Source organism: Nelumbo lutea, chromosome 2, assembly GCF_056320005.1.
Source record: "Nelumbo lutea isolate HS-2025 chromosome 2, American lotus-T2T, whole genome shotgun sequence".
In the NCBI taxonomy this organism is placed as follows: domain Eukaryota; kingdom Viridiplantae; phylum Streptophyta; class Magnoliopsida; order Proteales; family Nelumbonaceae; genus Nelumbo; species Nelumbo lutea.
Window position 1 is genome coordinate 27660918 of NC_142685.1, and position 24775 is coordinate 27685692.

The window sequence follows — 24775 nt, forward strand, 5'->3', positions numbered from 1 at the left end:
TGTTATACTCATAACGTGCAAAGAAACCCATTACCCTTATACCCATGCATGAATTAATGCGTGAAGTGAACGGGCATCAGCATTCAGCATTCAGCAACCGTACGTGATTATTTATGTGGCCATGCCACAGGTCAGTTACTTCGAACAAGACGAAAACGAAATGCATCGATGCCAAGCCAAACACGACCAGCCTCTGATCTAAAACGTTCGTTGAATCAGATCCAGTTGACCAGACAAAACTGAATTTTGAACTGTCAACCGTCTGGATTGCGATTGCTATACGCCTATACCCGTAATCACATCCACTGCAATACCCCTCCCAGCCTCTCTGTCTCTGACCACCTCCAGAGTCCAGATAAAATGAAAGAAAGTTGCAGAAGAACGTAACGATCAATCCACGAAATGGCGGGTAAATAACGGTACGGTTGGCTCGCAGTAGCGACACACACAGCCAATTCCTCTGGCTCTCTTCAGTTCTCGGTCCCTCCTGCACCGGCGACAATGCCCGTCTCCCGGTCTCCACACGACACATGGGACTGCATGCTTCCGGGCCCACCTAGCCGGAACAATGGCGGATCTGCCCACTGCAGCACCAACGGCCTCCTAGCTTACGGTGCTGGGAGCAGCGTCGTCGTCGTCGATTCGCGAACCATGCAGCTCATCTCTGTACTCCCCATGCCCGCCCCCTCAACCTCCCCAATCGGCCTCGCCCCATTCGTCACGGCAGTCTGCTGGACCCCGCAACCCATCCGCCGCGACCTTCTCACCCATGAACCTTCCAATTCTCACCTCCTCATCGCCGTTGGCGACCGCCAGGGCCGTATCGCTCTCTGGGACTTCCGACTCCGACAGGTCATTCTCTGGTTGGAATTCGATTCTCCTCCCTCGCTGGCCTTTTCCGATAAATCGAAACCTGGGATTCAGGATCTCTGTTGGATCCGTGCCAAAGCCGATTCGTTGATTCTTGCCTCCATAAGCGGCCCCTCTCTTCTTTCTCTCTGGAATACTTCCAATGGCAGATGCATATGGAGATACGACGCCTCCCCTGAATACTTTTCCTGCATTCGTCGCGATCCATTTGATTTCAGGCATTTCTGTGCATTGGGGCTGAAAGGGTTTCTGCTCTCAGTTATTGTCCATGGAGAGGAGGAGAACGACGTTGTGATTAAGGAGCTTCATGTCCCGACTTTCAGTGACTTCAGAGAGTTGCACAAGGTTGAAAAAGAAGGGGGTAATAATCCGGCGACTTCTCCCGCGCTCGCGGTGTTTCCTCTATTTATCGTGAGGTTCTCATTTTCACCACAGTGGAGGTACATTCTATTTGTTACTTTCCCCAAGGAGTTGGTAGTGTTTGATTTACAATACGAGACCTCACTAGCTTCTGCTTCACTACCCCGCAAATGTGGCAAGTTTCTGGATGTTCTGCCTGATCCCGATAACGACTGGCTTTACTGTGCTCACCTTGATGGCAAAATAAGCATCTGGAGGCGGAAGGAGTATGTGCCCACACTTGGATCTTCTTTGTTCTTGTTTCTTTCTTGTTTCAGAATTCAAGTCAATATCAATACATTCTTGTGTCTAAGAAACCATAAAGTGGTTATCTACATTTTACAATTTGAACTATCTATCCTCTATTGTTCTGACGTGCTTTAATTCCATTTACAAATGCATGAAACCATAGATAAAAAGTTGGAATGCAGTTGTTTCTTTGTTAGTAGAGAAGTAGCCTTTGACTGATCCATTCACCAATATAGAGTAATGACATGTTTGCAAAACATCCCTTTATCCATTTCACCCTAAAGCCACTATTCTCCATTACCAATTCTATCAAAGACCAATCAACAAAATCATCAACTTACATGCCCACCCCTTAAAAAAACAAGAAAAATTTACATACCCATCCCGGTTCCCCCTCCTTTTGATATCCTCTACACATCCATTGGCTATCAAAATTTGATCTACGATTTGTCTTCCTTGGATGAAATATCCTTGATTTTTAGATATCATTGTGGTGATTCTTCTTTTATCCAAAGTGAGAGGACCTTCAAAATGACTTTTTAAAGGTTACAAGAAAACTAATAGGTCTAAAATCCATAGGGTGGAGAACCTCAGTTTTTTTTTTTTTTTTTTGAAAGCATAATGAATAACTCCTCTCTCATCTCATAAACTTTTTTTGATAAGTTTCCTCTCTCATGGAATTCGTTAATGGCCTTGAACAGATCATTTTTTTGATATCTCAACACTCGTGGAAGACATCATTGAGAATCCATCACATCCAGGGGCTTTATCTCTTGCCTTAGAGAATACTACTTCTTTAGTTGGGATTTGGTTAAAGTATTTTGTTCTTTTAAACCTGAAGTATGACTACATGCAACATTAGAATCTTATTCTAGGAAACTGTTTTGGTATTCAATTCTTAGAATACCTATTATCTTTGCCAAATGAAAGATGGGATTTCTCATCATTTGGAGATTGTATACTCAATTTCTTTTTTCTGTGCATATTTTTTTCTTACCAAAAAGCCTCTTGAGACACTACCTTCTTTTTACTGTTTTTACCCTGGACTTAGGCTATACTTACTTGCTTCTTATTGCAGGGGAGAACAAGCTAGCAGGATGTGTGTGATGGAAGAAATAATGCCCTCAATTGGCACATCTGTTCCTTCTCCTGCTCTTCTTTCTGTCATCCTCTGTCAATCAGAGGCAATGCTCCAAAACATTGTCAAGATTTGTCCTAATTCATCTCATGATTCACCTGCTGAGGATTATGATACCCCATTAGATTGTTATAGCAAGTCTGATCTTGTTCCTAAGGCACATATAATCTCCATTACTGATGATGGGAAAATATGGAACTGGCACCTCACTGCTGAAGGGGCTAGAGATTCTTTGGAGGCTATTAGAAAGGCATGGGTGTCTAATTCCAGTGAAGTGACAGCCCAAGAGAAACATAATAAAACAATAGATGTTTCCACTCATGGGCCTTTATTTGAGGCAGTTAAGGAATCAGGGCCTATAAAGAGAAGTTCTAGTCGAACATCAAAATCAGCGCATACCATTGGAGACTTATCTTTTAAGGTTGGTAAGCACTCTTTTAGATGAATATTATATATGCTTCGCATGACTTTATCTTTTCTGGTATTTAGGAGGGATTGAGGGACTAGAAAATAATATCTAGTATATATAACATGAATAATGTGGAGGCTAGTAATTGATGGTTTCTTGTTCTTCCTTTCAACAACTTGAATATGATAATTGGAACTTAACTATTTCTTGACATTGTTATTCACTTCCATTGTTTCTTGTCCCTTGTGGAGGGGAAGCATGGAAAGGTTTTTAATTTTTGGATGAATACAGGAATCATGGAAAATTTCTCATGTAAAATTCCTACAAAAGGGAATGGCTGCATTTTGTACTTCTGTACTACAATTGCAGAAACTTTAGTTGTGATTTCAAAAACATTGACTTGGGGGAGGGAGACTAGACAGATATAAGTAAAAACAAAGGTATAATGGGTGTTCTCTTTACAATCACAAAACTTGAATTAAAATTTCACAAAGGAAGGAGATGAAGAGTCTCAATACTGCAAAAGTAGGTTTCTACTTCTTAGGAAAGCAAACAAAGTTTCAACAAGAACTTTCAAATTTTCACTACAAGTGGAAATGAGAGAACAAATAACCTTTTATTAAGTTGATGTGGAGTGCCCACAAGGGGTAGGGTTACAGTAGTTTTAATAGTGATTTCAGAACGTAGGAAGAATTGTGAATAGATCGATTACCCCTAGTTCAGTTCTAGGTCTGGTCAAGAAGAAGAAGAAGAAAGGGTCCGATCAAGGAGAAGAAAAGTTACTTCTCTCAGCCGACTTGTATTTATACTCTATGTGTTGGATTACAAAAGACAATGTTGTCCCTCATTAAGCATGGGACACACAACTTAAACTCAGACAAAATAGACTATTCAACCTTAATTAGATAGACAAAAGACTTAACTACCCTTGTACTGTCGACTCTAACACTCCCCCTCAAGCTGGAGAATATATATCATATAGCCCTACCTTGTCACATACGTAATCCGCTCTTCCCTGACTCAGTCCCTTCGTAAACAGATCTGTCCACTAGCTTCCTGAACTCACATGAGCTGTATTTATCACTCCATCAATCACCTTTTCTCGTACAAGGTGGCGGTCAAATTCAATATGCTTTATTCTCTCATGGAAGACTGGATTAGAAGAAATGAGTACAACAACTTGATTATCACAGTACAACCTCATGGGCCTGTCAATTAAGAACCCCATTTCCTGCAAAAGATTTTTCAACCACACTAGTTCACATGTAGTATGAGACATAGCCCTGTATTTAACTTCTGCGCTGCTCCTTGCCACCACTATTTGTTTCTTGCTCTTCCAAGTTACCAAATTTCCACCAAGGAAGGTACATTACCCTTCTATCTCAAGAGTTTCTCCACTTTTGTATAACATTAAGGTACAATACCCTGTAGTAGACCTCCAATCAGACATAGATCCGGCCCAATCAGCATCTGTATACCCTTCTATCTCAAGAGTTCCTCCACTTTTGTATAACATACCATGACTTGGAGCACCCTTCAGGTACTTGACTATTCTTAGTCTTGCACTGCTTCCCAATGTGGGACCTGAGGATGCTTCATAAAATGACTCACCATGCTTACAGGAAATGATATATCTGGGCGAGAAATAGTCAAGTAGTTCAATGTTCCCACCAACCTCATGTACCTTCCAGGATCATCAAACTCTTCACCTGCATCAATACTCAACTTAACATTCAGTTCCATGGGTATTTCAGCTGGTTTGGCACCCAACAACCTTGTTTCTTCAAGTAAATCAAGGACATATTTCCTTTAGTACAAGTTAATTACATGCCTTGACCTTGCAACTTCTATCCCAAGGAAGTATTTTAGCTTACTCAGATCCTTTGTGTGGAAGTGATCTTGTAAAAAGTTTTTCAACTTGTCAATCCCATTGCTGTCACTACCAGTTATGACAATATCATCCACATACACCACTAACAAGGTTTTCCCATCTTTTGAGTCACGGCTGAACACAGAATGGGTCTACTTGACACTGTTTTATGCCAAAGTTCTTTTATGCCAAAGTTCTTCACTACTTCATTGAATATACCAAACCACACATGTGGAGATTGTTTTAGTCCATAGATCGCCTTCTTAAGTTTGCAAACTTTACCATCCTCCCCATGAGCAACAAACCCTAGTGGTTGCTCCATATATACTTCCTTAACTAGATCACCATGTAAGAAGGCATTTTTGATGTCAAGCTAAAAGAGAGGCCAATCATACATTGCTTCTAATGAAATTAACACCCGAACTAAAAGAGAATGTCTCTGTATAGTCAATACCATATAATTGAGAATAGCCTTTGGCCACTAACCTGGCCTTTAATCGTTCCACACTACCATATGTAAGGTACTTAACTGTGTAGACCCACTTACATTCAACAACATGCTTACCGGGAGGGAGAATGGTAAGTTCCCACGTGTGATTGTGTTTCAGAGCAGACAATTCCTCTTCCATTGCTTGTTGCTACCCTAGCAAAGTAAGGGCTTCTTGGACAGTCTTAAGAGTGGAAATAGAGGATAGCAAAGATATAAAATGGCAATGAGAAGCGGAAAGGTGAGCAACAAAAATTTAATGAGAAATAGGATGAGATGTACAACTACGTTTACCTTTCCGCAATGCAATAGGAAGATCAAGGTCAGAAGGAGGAGGTGCAACCATAGGATCTGTCGATGAGGGTTGAACTAGAGGAGGGGCTGGTGCTCTTCAGTGAGTATACACTTGTGTGATTGGTGGCCTCTCGGTATTAACCTACACTGGGGAAGGCGGCAATGGAGATAGAACTGGAACCATAGGAAGGGGATCCTTAACTAGAACTGGAAGCGGAACCATTTGAGGAGGGACATCAGTATTCGAGAAGAATGGAACCGACTCAAAGAAAGTGACATTAGAGCACACAAATGACCGATAAGAGCTAGGGTTATAACACTTACACCCTTTTTTGGGTTCTGGAGTATCCAAGGAAAATGCATTTGGTAGCACGTGCATCTAACTTGTCTAATTCAGGCCCTAAATTCTTAACAAAACAAACACAACCAAAGACTCTAGGGGTAAGAGGGAATAGAGAAAGAGTAGGGAACAAGACTGAGAAAGGGGATTAACTTCCAAGGATGGACATGGGCATCCGATTGATGAGAAAACATGATGTCAGGACAACATCACTCCAAAAACACTTTGGGACATTCATATCAAGCATAATGGACCAAACAGTTTCAAGTAAGTGTCGGTTTTTCCGTTCATCCACGCCATTCTGTTGTGGGGTATAAGAACAAGCAGTTTGATGAATTACCCCATGGTTTTCTAAGCATTGCTGAAATGGTGTTGAGGTGTACTCTTTTGCATTATTTGAGCGAAGAATTTTAATATGAACTTTGAATTGGGTACATATTTCAGCATAAAATTTTTGAAAAAATAGAGAACAATTCACTTAGATCTTTCATAATATAGAGCCATATCATCATTGAAAAGTCATCAACAAAAATTACCAAATACTTATTGTAGAGAACACTGAAGTGGGCCCCACAGCTACGGTCCCACTGTGTTCGTAGGGTAGAAGATATTCTAGTCTGCCTAGGGTTAGCTATTGGTCATTTAGTTGTTTCAGTTGTTATTTATTTCAGTCTTTGTTTTACTCTATTTGTTATGTAAAGACTAAGGGCAGATCTGTCCTTTCCATGTAATGAGCATAACCTATAAATATTAATTAAAGTGGCGGCGGCAGAACATGAAGCTTCTGCTCCTCCTTTCAACCCTTGTGTTCTACTACTTCTTCTCCCTCTTCCTCTTCTCTCCTCTTTCTTTCTGCTGCTTATCTTCGATCCTGAGATTCATTAGGGTTCAAGACTGATAACAGTCCTGAACTTCTAGTTGGTATCAGAGCTAAGTTCTCTCATGTGAGCCTAGTCCAGCCGACCACATGAGAACCATCTAAGGCTGGAAGACTGAGAAAGCAGAGTTCGTTGACTGGTTCTTGGAGATCTCCAGAGGATTAGCAGCTGTTTGAAGAAGTATCACAGTTGTAGCAAGTTGGTGATCAGGAAGAATCAGAGAAGGCTAGGGTTCGGGTAACCTTGGTAGGCAGCGAACTGCATTCTACTCATATCAGATTGCCCTTCAAACTGTGTTTCAGTCTTTTTTTGGGGTTTCAAACACTTTTGAAGGGGTGAAAACAGTTCGGACTGTTGCTGTTGTGTGTGGTTATTGATTTCAGATCAGTCTTATATATATTTCATGCACATCTATCGTGAGTACAGATTGGTTCTCTACTGATTTTGTGACTGTTGTTGGGATTTCTAGTGCTGGTTTTGACTGTAGTAACCATAATCTTTGATACTTCTGGTTCTTGACTGAAATGGAGCTTAAGAATCAGGCAGAAGGCAGTTTTGGGAACAGCAGTTATGGTGGTGGTTCTGAGACAGGTTTTCAGATTACAACCGTAAAGTTTGATGGATCAAACTACTTGGAATGGGCCCAATCAGCCATGATGGCTATTGGGGGAAGGGGCAAAGTAGGGTATCTCTTGGGAGATGTAGCAGAACCTTCCAAAGGAGACCCTACGTATACCAAGTGGGTCCAAGAAAACTACTTGGTTATGACATGGCTCTGTAATTCAATGCAGCCCCATATCAGCCGAAATTACTTATGGGCAAAGACAGCCAAGGAGATATGGAATGTGATGAAAGAGACTTACTCCCAACCCCTTAATGTTGCCAGAGCATATGAGTTGAAATGTGAGGTGAATGCCCTTAAACAAGGAGAGAAACCGGTGTCGGTCTATTTCTCTAACTTGCAGTCCCTGTGGCATGAGATTGATCACTTAGAGACTCTTCAATGGGAGAGTCCCAAAGATGCTCAGATACATAGAAAGCACATTGAGACAAACAGAGTGTTTGAGTTTCTGGTAGGACTGAATTCAGAATATGATATTGTGAGGCAACAGATCTTGACCAGAGATAGTGTGACCCTCTCTCAGGCATACTCCTTAGTGCACAGTGAAGAGACCAGGAGGAAAGTCATGATGCAACCTCAGCCGCTTACACCTGCCTTGGTAGCTGTCAAACCCAAAACAGAGGGTGATTCAGAGAGGGACAGAAAGAAGGAAGATAAAAGGGATGTGGTGTGTGAGCATTGCAAGAAACCTAAACACACAAAAGAAACATGTTGGAAGCTGCATCCACATTTGGTCCCGGCAAAGTTGAGAAATAAAAGGAGTAATGCTCATGTGGCTACGACTACTGATTCAACATCCTCATCTGGCACGAGAGGCACACCATTAGATACCTTAGCTGCAATTCGGGCAGCTCTAATACAATTGGAGAAGGAAGTTGGCAGTTCAGCTCAGTTACCGCAGTCATCATCAGCTCCAGCTACATCGGCCTTTGCACACTCAGGTACTCGAGCCTCAGCCTACCATGCCTCCGCTCCAGGTACTACTGAACCTTGTTGGGTAATAGATTCAGGTGCATCTGATCATATGACCAGCTTGCCCTTTCTGTTTACTACTTATCACTTATCTTCTGGTAGGGATAAAGTATCTATAGCTGATGGCTCTCTTGTCCCTATTTCTGGCAAGGGTGACATCAAGCTGTCAGATACTATATCCTTGTCCTCTGTCTTGCATGTTCCTAAACTGGATACTAACCTCCTTTCCATCAGTAGCATTACCAAACATTTGAACTGCTCAATAACTTTCTTTCCTGACCGATGTGTTTTTCAGGACATGGAGACGAAGAAGGTGATTGGGACTGGCTGTGAGACGAATGGGATCTATTTGCTCGGGGAGAGTTCTCGTCGGGAAGAGTCAGTGGATAAGAAGTTACTGGTTTCTCAAGTTGTGAGTCCGGTTATGTTGTGGCATAACCGATTGGGTCATTTATCTTTTCGGTCCTTGAAGACTCTGTTTCCTACTTTGTTTGAGTCTGTTGAGTTATCTCAGTTGAAGTGTGAAAGTTGTGAGTTGGCTAAACATTGTAGAAACTCTTATTCATTGAGTAATAAAAGGAGTAATAGTTCTTTTGATATTGTGCATACTGATGTTTGGGGACCATATCACATTCCTTCTATGGGGTGGTACAGGTATTTTTTACTATTTGTTGATGACCACACCCGTTTTTCATGGGTTTATCTTATGCGATCACGAGATGAGGTGCCTGTCCTGACCCAAAACTTCCACCAAATGATCCTAACACAATTTGATGCCAGGATAAAAGTACTTAGATCTGATAATGCAAAGGAATACTTTGCTAAGCCATTGGCATCGTATCTCCTTAATCATGGGGTTATCCACCAGAGCACGTGTCCTCATACACCTCAGCAGAATGGGGTTGCAGAGAGGAAGAATAGGCACATCTTGGAGGCGGCTAGAAGTATTATGTTTACCTCCAATGTTCCTATTCACTTCTGGGGTGATGCTATCCTTACGGCGGTATATCTTATTAATCGGATTCCTTCTCAGGTTCTTGATATGAAACCTCCTTTTTCCCTTCTATACCCCAATGAGGAGTTGTTCACTATTCCCCTCAAGACATTTGGTTGTACCTGTTTTGTTCAGCTTCTTGGTCCCAATCACTCCAAGTTTCAACCCAAAGCCTCCAAATGCATCTTTCTTGGTTATGCACAAACTCAAAAGGGTTATTGTTGTTATGATCCTGTCTCAGGGAAGAAGTTCGTATCCATGAATGTCACTTTCTTTGAGGAGACACCCTACTATTCTCGGGTCTCTCCTCAGGGGGAGAGTAGTGAGCGTGGAGATTTGGGTCTTTTTCTTCAGGGGGAGGAGTGCAGCGAGGACAGGGTTAATACCTTTGGGGCTGTTCCCTTACCTATTCCAGTTGATGATGAGGGCTGTAGTAGCGAGGGTGGTCAAAGGGATTGGGAGTTGAGAGTCTATCATAGGCGATGCAGGCAGATTGATCCTGGTCATCAGCAGTCCCAGCCAGCTACAATCTCTTTTGCGGCTCCAAGTCCAGATATTACAGTCCCAGGGCCCACAGAGACTCCTTCCATTGTTGCTACCTCACCCTCTGCAGATGACCTTGACCTTCCCATTGCCCTCCGTAAAGGAAAACGGCATTGCACCACATCTACAGCCCACTGCATCTCCCAGTTTTTGGCCTATGATCGCCTATCTCCTTCCTACAGGTCCTATCTCACCTCTGTTGCTGATGTCCCTATTCCGAGAACAGTGCAAGAAGCCCTATCAGTCCCGGAGTGGATAGGTGCAATGCAAGTTGAAATGGATGCCCTGTTGAAAAATAATACCTGGGAGCTAGTTGACTTGCCCAAAGGAAAGAAACCAGTTGGATGCAGGTGGGTATTTACTGTGAAGCATAATGCAGATGGTTCCATTGAGAGGTACAAAGCTCGGCTAGTTGCAAAGGGGTTCACTCAAACTTATGGTATAGATTACTTGGAGACATTTGCCCCGGTAGCCAAGATGACCACCATTCGGGTTCTATTATCTCTTGCAGCAAGCTACACTTGGCCTTTGTACCAAATGGATGTTAAGAATGCTTTCCTGAACGGGGACTTGCAGGAAGAGGTCTACATGCAGTTGCCTCCTGGATTCTATGATACAGAGGCAGGTAAGAAAGTTTGTCGGCTCAATAAGGCTTTGTATGGTTTGAAGCAGTCACCTAGAGCTTGGTTCGACAGATTTAGACTAGCCCTTGGGAAGTTCGGTTATGTACAGGCCCAGTCAGATCATACATTATTCATCAAGAGGGTGGAGTCGTCACTGACACTACTTGCAGTTTATGTTGATGATATTGTGGTCACTGGAAACGACAACCATGAGATTGAGTCCCTCAAACAGCTTCTTCATCAAGAGTTTGAGGTGAAAGATCTGGGTACACTACGGTATTTTTTGGGTATTGAGGTTGCTAGATCTAAGCAGGGGATCTTTGTCTCTCAGAGGAAATATGTGTTAGATCTCTTGGCTGAAACTGGAAAGCTAGATGTCAAACCTGCAGATACACCTATTGAACAGAACCACAGGATTAATGCAGAGAGTGGGGAGCTGCTTGAAGACAAAGTTATGTTCCAGCGGTTAGTGGGAAAGCTCCTATATCTATGCCTTACCCGACTAGACATCAGTTATGCCGTTAGTGTTATCAGTCAGTACATGCATTCTCCTAGAACCACACACCTTCTAGCAGTAGAAAGAATACTAGCATATTTGAAGAGATGCCCGGGTAGAGGTATACTGTTCAAGAACAATGACCACATGAAGGTGGAAGTCTATACAAATGCCGATTGGGCTGGGAGTGTTGATGACAGAAGGTCTACCTCTGGATATTGTGCTCTTGTGGGAGCGAACCTGGTTTCTTGGCGGAGTAAGAAACAAAGTGTTGTCTCTCGATCCAGTGCTGAAGCTGAGTATAGGTCAATGGCTAATGGAGTGGCTGAAATTCTTTGGCTGAGATCACTACTTGAGGAGTTGGGCGTTGAGTATGAGAAGCCCCTGATGCTGTATTGTGGAAGAAGCTAGAGGCAAATCTATCCAAGTTGGGAATGATAAACATTTATTCCCAACTTGAGGGGGAGTGTAGAGAACACTGAAGTGGGCCCCATAGCTACGGTCCCACTGTGTTCGTAGGGTAGAAGATATTCTAATCTGCCTAGGGTTAGCTATTGGTCATTTAGTTGTTTCAGTTGTTATTTATTTCAGTCTTTGTTTTACTCTATTTGTTATGTAAAGACTAAGGGCAGATCTGTCCTTTCCATGTAATGAGCATAACCTATAAACATTAATTAAAGTGGCGGTGGCAGAACATGAAGCTTCTGCTCCTCCTTTCAACCCTTGTGTTCTACTACTTCTTCTCCCTCTTTCTCTTCTCTCCTCTTTCTTTCTGCTGCTTATCTTCGATCCTGAGATTCATTAGGGTTCAAGACTGATAACAGTCTTGAACTTCTAGTCTTATAACCATTGTATGACACTACTTTGTTTGGACCCCAAACATCTGAATGGACTAAAGAAAATGGACTCAACACGACTATCAACTTTAGAACTAAAATAGACTCTATGGTGTTTCCCAAGCTAACACGGTTGGGTGGAAGACAACTTAAAGACGGAACCGACAATTTCAGATCCTTGAGTGATGGATAACCGAAGTCTGCAGTGCCACTAGAGAGGAATAAGAAAGGACTGAAGAGCTACTATCGGGCCACCACCATCAAGATAATACAATCCACCTGCCTCATGCCCTCCACTAATCATCATCCCCGTCTTGAGATCTTGAAACACACAAGAAGAGGGATAAAAGTTTATAGAACAATTAAGTGACTTGGTTAACCTACTAACAAACATAAGATTAAAAGGGAACTTGGGTACATATAAAACAGAGGATAAGGATAAGGAAGTAAGACCAACATCACCAACACCACAAATGAGAGAGGTAGAACCATTAGCAAGGGTAACTGTTTGGGAAGTAGAAGATGGAGAAAATGAAGAAAACACATGATCCGAGGCTCCAGAGTCAATGATCCAGTGTGAGGGTTTGGAAGCCAAGCAACCCATACCTGAATGGGCAAGAGTAGTTGTTTCTACTGAGAGAATGTCTAAAGAAACTTCTCATATACGTCACATGGGACACACCATTTCCTTCCCAGAAGCACCAGTAGATGTTGAAGGGGTCTAATCATTCTGCTGGTTCTCACTAACTGTACCACTGCTAGTTTGCTACTAGTCTACAAAATGGGGTGGCTGAGAGGATGAACTGACATCTACTTGAAACAGCTCGGTCTCTTCTTCATCATATGAATGTTCCTAAACATTTCTGGAGGGATGCAATCCTAACTGCTTGTTTTCTCATTAATCGCATGCCCTTGTTCATTCTTGATGGTTGTTCTCCGTTCTCTATCTTATTTCCCACTTTGTCTCTGTTAGAATGCTCGAGTCAGGGGTATTTTGGTCATTCTGGTTTATCTTCTTGAAAGATAAAGGTCTATTGTATCTGAGTTTAAGTTATGTGTCCCATCTTCTATGAGGGACAAATTAGTCTTTCTTGTAACTCTAAGTTTTTTGAATAAATTCAAGTGGATCGGCTAGGAGAGGTGTGATTTTACATTCTCTCTTCAAGTCTGGCCGAATACTTCTTCTTCTTCTTTCTCTTTTCTTTCTTCTTTCTTCTTCTCTACTTTGACCTAGAATCTACTAGGGTTTATTCACATGGTATCAGAGCGATAAGGTCTCGTGTTCTCTCTTCTTGCTGCTGTCCTCTTCCTGGGTTCGCCGCCAGCTTCACAGTAGTTTTCATCCTTCAGCTGACCTGATTGGAGATTCAATAAAGGGCTGAAAAAGGAGTTGTCATTTTGAGGGCCTGGAGGTGAAAATGCCTCTGGCCGGTGCTGTGGTGGTCGTTGAAGTGGTACACTAGACCCTCTTTCAGTGTACGAAGAGGATTGAACGTAGACAGGTATGAACACTGCTGCCGTGTGCTCAAATAATGGACTGTGAATGTTATTTTGTGCTTCAAAAGTTAGTTGTTGTGGAGCTTGGTGAGACTGATACGCATATCAGTCATGTTTTTTTTTTTCCTTGCTCATATGCGTGCTGAAAGAAGAGTCATAGACTGCTGAAGTCCACGACAGCAGTGGCGTGGTGGTGGTTGTGTCATGGTGGCTGACATATCTATGATTCTAAATGCTTAAAAGTGAACTCCTAGACCTTGTGGGTAATCAGTTCTGCAGTATAAAGAACAAGTGTTCGATGAAATGACTGAGTGATTTCAGCCTTGGCATGTTGATGGTAAATGGTCCTACAGTGTGCAGTCATGGTGTTTGATGTGTTGACTGAATGATTTCAGCCTTATTGTGTAGTGTGTAATGTGCAGTTGAAGAAGTTGGAGTTGGTGGTATCATAAGTGAGATAAGTCTTGTGAAGTGTGTGAGGTTGTGGTGTATATTTGATGGTGAAATAATTAAGATGGCTTCATTTGCAGATGGGAATGACAACAAAACAGACATCATGCCTTCTCCAAATTATCTAAGTGTTCAAATGACATCCATCAAGTTGAATGGTGAGAATTATGTACCATGGGAAAAATCCGTGGAGGTGTTCTAGAAGGCCAGGAGGAAAGTGAAACATGTGAGAGAGGAGAAACCTCCCTCTAATTCCCCTGGGTTTAGTGACTGGGAACAAGAAGATGCATAGATAATGACGTGGCTTTGGAACAGCATGGAACCAAAGATTAGTGTGAACTTCATGTTCCTAGATACAACCAAAGAAATCTGGGGTCATGCTAAGAAGTTGTACTCTAGACAAGACAACACAATTAGAGTATATCAGTTGTACCAAGAGTACTTCAATTTGAAGCAAGGGAGTCAAAGCTTAGAAGAGTACTATGCAATATTGAGGAACATCCGCAATGAGCTCAATAACATCAAATGTCTAGATCCAACAACAACAACATGAACAACTTGATGTGACTAGGTTTCTTGTGGGCTTGGAGGCTGAGTATGAGCCTGTCAGAGCACAGATATTGGGGGGATCCGCTCTCCCCTCACTTGAAGAAGTTTTTGCCCGTCTTAAGAGGACATCCATTGAGCCGGTAGAACATTCTTCCTTCTCTGATAGATTTGGTTTGGTAGTGACTAAAGGGAGTGGTCGTGGAAGTAGAAGTGGTGGTGGCAGTAGTGGACCTCCAAGCAACCGTTGTGGACACATTTAATCGGGCTAGTGGCCGGACTTGAGGTCGAGGGTCAGGGGGAGGCCGTGGAAAAGGAAGGAGTAGTGCTAAGAGAAAGTGTACACATTGTGGCTTAGAGGGGCACACAGTTAATTTCTGCTATGATTTGCGTGGTCCACCCAACACTTGGGCTCACCATGCTATGTCTAAGAGTAGTAGCACAATTACCGAAAGCCAGCAAACTAACCCAACCCCCTCCACATCTGCTTGTACTTCTAGGCAGGAAATGGTGAGTGTACCACGTGTAGTATATGAACAGTTCTTTCAAACATCTCAGTAGAACACCGCTACACTTGCCCATTCAGGTATGGCTTGCTTAGCTTCCAAGCCTCACCCTGGATCATTGACTCCGGAGCCTCAAACCATATGTTTGGGACTCTTGATGTATTTTCTTCCCTTTCTCGCTGCTCCAAATCTCAAACAGTTACACTTGCTAATGGTTCTACATCTCCTATTTGCGGTGTTGGTGATGTTGATCTCTCCTCCTTGTCTTTAGCATCTGTTTTATATGTCCCTAAGTTCCCTTTTAACCTTATGTCTGTTAGCAGATTAACCAAGTCCCTTAATTGTTTTGTAACCTTCTATCCTTCTTCTTGTGTGTTTCAGGATCTCAAGACGGGGAGGAAGATTGGTGGAGGGCATGAAGCCGGTGGTTCGTATTACCTTGATGGTGGTGGCCCCCCAGTGGCTTTTCGGTCATCTCTTACTCCTCTTCAATGGCACTGCAGACTTGGTCATCCCTTTCTCAAAGCTTTGAAGCTGTTGGCTCCTTCCGTAAGTCATCTTTCATCATTAGATTGTGAGTCATGTCAGTTGGGAAAACATCATCGAATCTCATTTAGTCCAAGAATTGATAGTCGTGTCTCAAGTCCTTTTGCTTTAGTTCATTCTGATGTATGGGGTCCAGTTAAAGTTGTGTCATACAATGGGTATAAGTATTTTGTAATCTTTGTTGATGACTTTTCAAGGGTGACATGGATCTATCTTATTAAAGACCGTAGTGAATTGTTCTCTATTTTTCAAAAATTTCATGCTGAAATATGCACTCAATTTGGTGTTCATATGAAAATACTTCGCTCCGATAATGCCAAAGAATACAACTCCTCACCATTTCAGCAATACCTAGAACATCATGGGATAATTCATCAAACTTCTTGTGCCTACACCCCGCAACAAAACGGTGTAGATGAACGGAAAAATAGACATCTTCTTGAAACTGCTTGGTCCTTGATGATCAATATGAATGTCCCAAAGCATTTTTGGAGTGATGTTGTTCTTACATCCTATTTTCTGATAAAACGGATGCCCATGTCAATCCTTTGAAGTCAATCCCCTTTCTCTATGTTGTTTCTGTCTCCATTTCCTCTCACCCCAAGAGTCTTTGGTTGTGTTTGTTTTGTTCAACACTTGGGGCCTGGAGTAGACAAGCTAGATGCTCGAGCTACAAAGTGTATCTTTCTTGGCTACTCGAGGACTTAGAAAGGGTATAAGTGTTATAACCCAAAATCTCATAAATCGTTTGTGTGCTCTGATGTCATCTTCTTTGAATCAGTTCCATTTTTCTCAGATGCCGGGGTCTCTTCTTCTCCCTCAGTGGTTCCTCTTCCTGTACCGGTTGTGGACACTCTTCCCGTAGCTCCCATTCCTACTGCAGATGCACATCATATGCCTGTTACTACTGAGAAGCCGCCAATTGCTCAAGTGTATACCCGCAGAAGTGCTTCGGCCCCTCCTCCACTTCAGCACCTGTTGACAGATCCTGCTACTACGCCTTCTCCCTCAGATCTTGATCTCCCTATTGCTCTGCGGAAAGGTAAACGTACTTGTACTTCTCATCCCATTTCAGACTGTGTTTCCACTACTCACCTTTCTACTTCTCATTGCAAGTTTATATCATTACTCTCATCTGTTCCCATTCCCAAGACTGTACAGGAAGCCCTTACCTCCCCAGGGTGGCAGCAAGCCATGGAAGAAGAACTCTCTGCTCTATAACATAATCACACGTGGGAACTCAACCACTCTTCCTCCTGGTAAGCACACTGTTGGGTGTAAATGGGTCTATACAGTGAAGTATCTTCCTGATGGCAGTGTGGAACGATTCAAGGCAAGGTTAGTGGCCAAGGGCTATTCTCAGTTATATGGTGTGGACTATATGGAGACATTCTCTCCTGTGGCTAAAATTGGTTCAGTTCGGGTGTTGATTTCATTAGTTGCTATGTATGATTGGCCTCTCGTACAACTTGACATAAAAAATGCCTTCCTACATGGTGATCTTGTTGAAGAGGTGTATATGGAGCAACCACCAGGGTTTGTTGCTCAGGGGGAGGCTGGTAAGGTGTGTAGGCTCAAAAAGACAATCTATGGACTGAAACAATTTCCACATGCATGGTTTGGCAGGTTCAGTGAAGTGGTGAAGGCCTTTGGGAAGAAACAGTGTCAAGTTGATCATTCTGTGTTCAGCTATAACTCAAAGGATGGGAAAATCTTGCTAGTCGTGTATGTGGATGATATTGTCATAACTGGAAGTGACAACAATGGAATTGACAAGCTGAAGAAATTCTTACATACCCACTTCAATACGAAAGATCTGGAGAAGCTGAAGTATTTCTTAGGAATAGAGGTTGTGAGGTCAAAACAGGGGATCAACCTATGTCAAAGAAAATATGTTCTTGATCTACTTGAAGAAACAGGGTAGTTAGGTGCTAGACTAGCAAAGACTCCTATGGAACTCAATGCCAAGTTGAGTGTGGATGCAGGTGAAGAGTTTGATGATCCTGGAAGATACAGAAGGTTGGTGGGAAAGTTGAACTACCTGACCATTAGCCGACCAGATATATTATTTGCTGTGAGTGTGGTGAGTCAGTTTATGCAACATCCCCGGGTTCCTCACTAGGAAGCTGGTCTGAGAATTGTTAGGTACCTAAAGGGTGCTCCAGGTCGTGGTTTGTTATACAAAAAAGGAGGACCTCTTGAGATAGTAGGGTACACAGATGTTGATTGGGCTGGCTCTATATTAGACAGGAGGTCAACCATAGGGTATTGTACCTTCCTGGGTGGCAATCTTGTAACTTGGAAGAGCAAGAAGCAAACAGTGGTGGAAAGAAGTAGTGCGGAAGCAGAGTACAGGGCTATGGCCCATACCACATGTGAACTAGTATGGCTGAAGAACCTACTACAGGAGATGGGTTTCTCAATTGACAAACCCATGAAACTATACTGTGATAACCAAGCTGTTGTTCACATCTCATCCAATCATGTCTTCCATGAAAGAGCTAAACATATTGAGGTGGATTGTCACTTTGTGAGAGAAAAAGTGATAAGTGGGGTAATAACTACATCTCATGTGAGATCAGGAAATCAGTGGACAGATCTCTTCACAAAGGGATTGTCTCGGGGAAGAATGGATTACATTTGTAACAAGTTGGGACTATATGATATATACTCTCCTGCTTGAGGGGGAGTGTTAGAATGCTCGAGTTAGGGGTATTTTTGTCATTCCGGTTTATCTTCTTGAAAGAGAAAGGTCTATTGTATTTGAGTTTAAGTTATGTGTCCTATCTTCTATGAGGGACAAATTAGTCTTTCTTGTAACTCTAAGTTTTTTGAATAAATTCAAGTGGGTTGGCTAGGAGATGTGTGATTTTACATTCTCTCTTCAAGTCTGGCCAAATACTTTTTCTTCTTTTTCTTTTCTTTCTTCTTTCTTCTTCTCTACTTTGACCTAGAATCTACTAAGGTTTATTCACAGTCTCCATATCCCCCGACTCCCAGGGTGTGTGTGCTTTGTTCAGAATCTTGGTCCTAGGCTAGATAAGTTGGATGCTCGCTCCATTAAATGTATCTTCCTTTGCTACTCTAGGACCCAGAAAGGGTATAAATGCTACAACCCTATTACTCGGAAATCCTTTGTTGTCCTGATGTTACATTTTTCGAATCGGTGTCATACTTCCCTGCTTCTAATATCCCTTCTTCTCCTACAGAGGTTCCTCTTCCTCTTCCGGTTGATAATTCCATCCCGGTGGTTCCCATTATGCCTGAGTCTCCACCTTCCCCAATGCAGGAGCGTACTGAAAGACCACCAATTCATCAAGTGTATACTCATCGACAGAGGCCAGCACCTCCACCACCTTCTACTCCGGTAGCTGATGCAGCTCCTCCCACAACCAAATTGCCTTATGATCTTTACCTTCCTATTGCATTGCGGAAAGGTAAATGTAGTTGAATGCTACATCTTATATCCAATTGTGTTTTTGTATCTCACCTTTTTGCTTCCCATCACAAGTTTATTACCTTTTTTGTCCTATGTATCCACACCTAAGAATGTTCAGGAGGCTCTTACCTTGCCATGGTGGTGAAAAGTTATGGAAGATGAACTCTCTGCTCTTCATCACAATAATACATGGGAACTCACCAATCTTCCCCCTAGATAAGCATGTTGTTGGTTGTAAGTGGGTGTATACTGTTAAGTATCAACTAGATGGGAGAGTGGAATGCTTAAAAGCCTGTTTAGTTGCAAAATGGTACTCTCAACTTTATGGCATAGACTATGTCGAAACCTTTTCTCTAGTTGCAAAGATTGGCTCAGTACGTGTGCTAATTTCCTTAGCTGTCATGTATGATTGGCCTCTATTTCAGCTTGATATTAAAAATGCCTTTCTCCATGGTGAAGGAGTTTGGAATGAGACAATGTCAAGTTGACCATTTAGTATTCAACGATGACTCTGTGGTTGGGAAAATCTTGCTAGTAGTGTATGTGGATTACATAGTCATAACTGGCAGTGATAGAGTTGGGATTGATAGATTGAATGCATTCCTACAAGATCACTTTCAGACAAAAGATCTTGGGAAGTTGAAGTATTTCTTGCGTATAGAAGTTGCTATATAAAGCAAGGCATCAACCTTTGTCAGCGGAAATATGTTCTTGACCTGTTGGAAGAAATAGGGTTACTAGGTGCTAAACCAGCTGAAACTCCCATGGAATTGAATGTGAAGTTGGGAAGTGACACAAGTGAATTGTTTGATAATCCTGGAAGGTATAGAAAGCCAGTGGGAAAACTGAATTATCTAACTATCACTAGGCCTGACATTTCATTTGCTATCAGTGTGGTAAGCCAGTTTATGCAGAGTCCTTGAGTGCCTCACTGGGATGCAGTTCTTAGAATTGTGCAGTATTTGAAGGGGGCTCCAAGTCATGTGTTACTTTACAAGCGAGGAGGTGATCTTGAAATAGTTGGATACATTGACACAGATTAGGCTGGCTCTATATTAGGCAGAAGATCCACTATAGGTTATTGCACCTTCCTTAGAGGAAATCTAGTGACATGGAAGAGCAAGAAGCTGACTGTTGTAGCAAGGAGCAATGCAGAAGTAGAACACAGGGCCATGGCACACACTACATGTGGACTAGTGTGGTTGAAGAATCTATTGCAAAAAATCGGGTTTCCAATAAGCAAACCCATGAAGCTATACTATGACAACTAGGCTGCAATTCACATCTCATTCAACCCAGTTTTTGACGAGAGAACTAAACACATAGAGGTAGATTGACATTTTGTAAGGGAAAAGATCACCAATGATGAGATAAGCACTAAACATGTGAGAACAGGTGATCAATGGGCAGATCTGTTCACAAAAGGGTTGAGTTCAGGAAGAGTGAGCTATATATGTAACAAGCTGGGATTATATGATATATACTCTCCAGCTTGAGGGGGAGTGTTAGAGTTGACTAAAGATGGGTATTTTAGTCTTTTCCGTCTAAGTTCTATGTTAGCTATATGCCTCCTACATATGCAGGGGCATTTCTATCTTTGTATAATTATTTGTCAATTTTAAGTATATGGTTGACTGGGTTAGACTCTTTGTCTTCTCAGTTCGACACTATTCTTCTTTTTCTCCTTCTTCTCTTCCTTTTTCTCTTTTTTCTCTCTCTTCTCTTAATTCGATTGAACAACACCAACAGGTCATAAGTATTTTGTCTCTATGGATGTTTCCTTTCTTGAGTCTAAACCATTCTTCCCTACTTCTCCTTGGGGGAAAGTAGTTTGGAGGAGGAGAAGTTGGTCCATCAAGTCTCTCTTCTTTTTATTCTGGATCCTACTCTTTTTTGTGTCTTCCTACATAAGCGCTGTACAGATCAGCAGTGTGATAAAGATGTGGAGCTGCCAAATATGGTCCAACCGACACCTTTAGACTCCTAGTAGGTAAGTCCAAATGAACTAGGCAACCTTGCTTCTGTTGATCCCTTTGTTCCCTTTTCGATTGTGGATGACCTTGACATTCCTATTGCTCAAAGAAAGGGAGTCAGGTCATGCACTACAAAACACCCCATTGCCCATTATGTATCCTATGGCCATATTTCTCCCTCTTACCGTGCTTTCCTATCTGCAGTTGATAGTATTCCCATAGTCAGAAATGTGATAGAGGCTTTAACTTACCCTAAATGGACATATATTACAAAAGAGGAAATGCCCTTCATAAGAATCGTACTTGGGAATTGGTGGATCTTCCAAAAGGGAAAGACCTAGTGGGTGTTTACAGTGAAACACAAGGCAGATGGGACAATAGAAAGGTATAAAGCAAGGTTGGTAGAAAAGGGTTACACTCAAGTCTATGGTGTTGACTATGATGAGGTGTTTGCTCTAGTAGCAAAGATGAACTCAATTCGAGTCCTTCTATCGTTGGCTACAAATGTTGACAGTAGGCTTAAAAGTCTTTTGTGCCAAGGGAAGTAAAAATAAGGTGTACAAGTTAAGAAAGTCTCTCTATGTCTTAAAATAGCCTCATAGGTTTCATATGGCGATTCAACAAATAGGATTCAAACAATGTTAGTTTTTTATCACACTATCTTTGTTAATAGGTGTTAGGAACAGGTTGCAATGCTGATAATGTATGTGGATGACATTATCACTACAGGGAACTAGAGCTCTAAAATACAAAAGTTTAAGGAGTTCCTAGCTTCCCAATTTGAAGTGAAAGATCTTGGTCCACTAAAGTACTTTCTTGGGATTGAGGTTGACCTCTCAAAAAGGGTCATTTTCATCTCTTAGAGGACACAAGCAAGCTAGGTGCAAAGCCAACGGACCCTCCTATGGAAGTTAACCATAAACTAGGTGATTGTGATGGTGAACCTCTAATAGATGTAAAACAATTTCAAAGATTAGTGGGAAGGTTGCTTTATTTGTCTATGACACGCTTGGACATTGCTTACTCATTGTGGTCCTAAGCCAATTCATACATTCTCCTAAGAAACCACATATGGAGGCTGCAAAGAGAATTCTCAAATATTTAAAGAAGTATCCAGGGACTGGTTTGCTATTCAATATGAATAACCATCTAAAAGTGGAAGTCTATAAAGATGCTGATTAGGCAGGCATGTGGATGATAGAAAATCCACAAGTAGGTTTTGTACGTTTATGGTAGGAAATCTAGTGACATGGAAAAGTAAAAAACAAGTGTAGTTGCAGGGTCAAGTGCTGAATCTGAGTATAGAGCTATGGCACATGGGGTGGCTTAAGTACTTTGGTTGAAGAATATACCAAGGGAGCTTGGGGTAACTATTCACAACCCTATGTCACTCTATTGTGATAATAAAGAAGCCATAAACATAAGAAACAATAAACAATTTTAAGTCCTTTTTACTAAAGCAAAATACCAAACCATGTCTTTAGCTTGTAGTGAAATCATTTGGCTCAAATCACTTTTGCATGACCTTTACATTGATTAGTCATCTCCAGTTCCCTTATTAGCTAACAATCTAGTGCCATCAAGATAGCTTATAATCTTGTTTTCATGAGAGGACAAAGCACATCAAAGTGGATTGTCTCTCTATCCGTGTTAGAGAATAAAAGCTGTTTAGTGACCTCATGTAACAACTTAAGCTTTTAGGTTGAATGGTTTCTTGAGATGGTATCAGAGCCTGTTTGACCAAATGATCTAGTGTTTGATCTCATTTCCGTCATTATAATTAAATTAATTTCATCACAAGGTATGGGTAGGCCTGTGCTTGTCTACGCTTCAAGCCCAATGGGCTTTCACATGAGGAGGCATGTTAGAGAATAAAATCCTATTCAGGGACCCCACTTAACAACTTAAGTACTCCAATGGCCATTGTTTAACCTCACACCCCAGAATCTCAGTTAGCTCTCTCAAACTTTCATCTTCCAAGTTAATCCCTGCTAAATAACTTTTTCCCCAATTTATCTTCAACTTGGAAGTCGATTCAAAGGGAGTAATGAGCTCACACCTTCCTCGCTGGTTATCTCATTTCCATCCACTTCTAGACTAACAATTTGATATTTCCTTCTCCTTCCATTGGCTAAAGAGTGAAAAAATTTTGTATTATCATCCCCCTCCAATAGCCATTTGCATCTAGATTTTTGCCTCCAAGAAATCTCTTCCTTCCTAAGGGCCTCCTCTAACTCGCATTTTTTCCACCTTTCCTCTCTTTCCTCACTACTCATAGCTCTGAAAGCCTCTTTCTTATCTAGCTCCTCAATCCTTGAAATAATTTTTTCTTTGATCTCCTCTACTTTACAATAAGTGTCCTTGTTCCATGCCTTTATTCTCTCTTTTGAACCCTTAAATTTCCTCAAGAAGTTACCCCCTTTCTTCAATCCTCTGCTCCTTACCTCCTACCACCAACATTTAACATTTTCTACAAAGGTAGAGTCTTCTAACCACATATTTTCAAACCTAAATGGTAAGGGGGCCCCTATCAAATTTTTTTGAGCTAGGCAAATAGGGCAATGGTCTGAAGTCACTCTCACTAAAGCTCATGAAGTTAAGTCCTCCCACAACACTTCCCAATCCACTGAAAAAAGGAATTTGTCTAATTTCAAACAAATCAGGAAATTTTGAAAGTCCAACCAAGTATAGTTAGTTTGTAGCATTGGAATCTTTTTCAATTCAAATAAATCTACAAACTCATTAAACTTCATCATACTTATGGAAATCACCACGCAAACATCATGCTCCATCCCACAAACCTCTAATTGCACTCAACTCCTCTCACAAGTGAACTTTGTCCTTATAGGAGTTTGGACCATAAACATTTGTCAAAGCCCAATCATTTCCGTCAGTCAACCTTCTAAATTTGATTGAAGTTGAGAACTGCCCTACTAGCTTTTCCAGACCTTCCAACTCTTCATTTCTCCAAATGGTGAGAATACCTCCAAGAGCTCCCCAAGAAGGTGCAAAGACCCAACTTAAGCCTCTAACTCCCCAGATGCTCCTGATCCATCTCTACCTTTTGAAGTTTTGTTTCTTGTAGCAACACCACATCTGATTTTTTCCTTTCTAAGGGCTTATCTAATTAGCCGCCTCTTCTTTGCACTCCCTAGACCCATCATATTCCAGCTTATAATCTTCATAACTGTTACAACAAAGAACCCACACTTCGATCAGAAACTAACAATCTTCCCCTCTTCTACCCTTCCTTCTACTCTCTTGTCATATTCTGTCTCACTAACTAACTTCTCCATTTCACTCTTCTTCCTTTTCTTACTCTTTTCCTTCCTTGAGTATACCTTCACACCTAAGGGCTTCTCTAAGGTGGCTCTCTTCTTTTTTGTCTTAGGAATTTCCTTTAATTTCTTTGATCTCTTACGATTTTCCTTCCTTCCCTCTTCAAAGCTAGAGCAAGAAACTCCGTTTTCTTGCCGACCTATCTCTTCCCCTTCCTTCTCTTTTTCTTTTGGCTCCCCTACTTTTAAATTCTCTATACCTAGCTCCGGAGCTTTTTATTTCACCCCTATCAACCCCACTTCTGAATTCAACTCACCTCCAAGCCTTGTGGTAGAGATGTTTCTTGCAACCATTGGCACATCCAACACTACCTCTCTCACCCTACACCCTACCTCCACGATCCTTGTGATTCTTTTGCACCTCCAAGCTTCGTGGCAACATGATTTTCAGCATCCACTGGCTTTTGAATCGTGGTTGGTTTTGCACAGAAAGAGGACATATACACTTCAGTATTAGAAA

General features: G+C 41.8%; 1 protein-coding gene across 3 annotated transcripts in view; it reads left to right on the forward strand.

Moving 5' to 3' along the window:
* The first annotated feature begins 304 nt into the window (after positions 1–304).
* Positions 305–24775, forward strand: part of LOC148869433 (uncharacterized) — a 238983-nt gene continuing 214512 nt past the window's right edge. For 2 of the 3 annotated variants that reach the window (XR_016106808.1, XM_088968178.1), the window contains exons 1-3: positions 361–1496; positions 2597–3077; positions 15401–15568. Coding sequence is in view for 2 of the 3 variants with exons in the window: in XM_088968178.1 (XP_088824304.1) it covers positions 502–1496; positions 2597–3077; positions 15401–15568 (1644 nt within the window). In the remaining variant the exon portion in view is untranslated. Of the gene's footprint in view, positions 1497–2596; positions 3078–15400; positions 15569–24775 lie in introns of all 3 variants that reach the window. The other variant, XM_088968179.1, reaches the window with a different exon arrangement.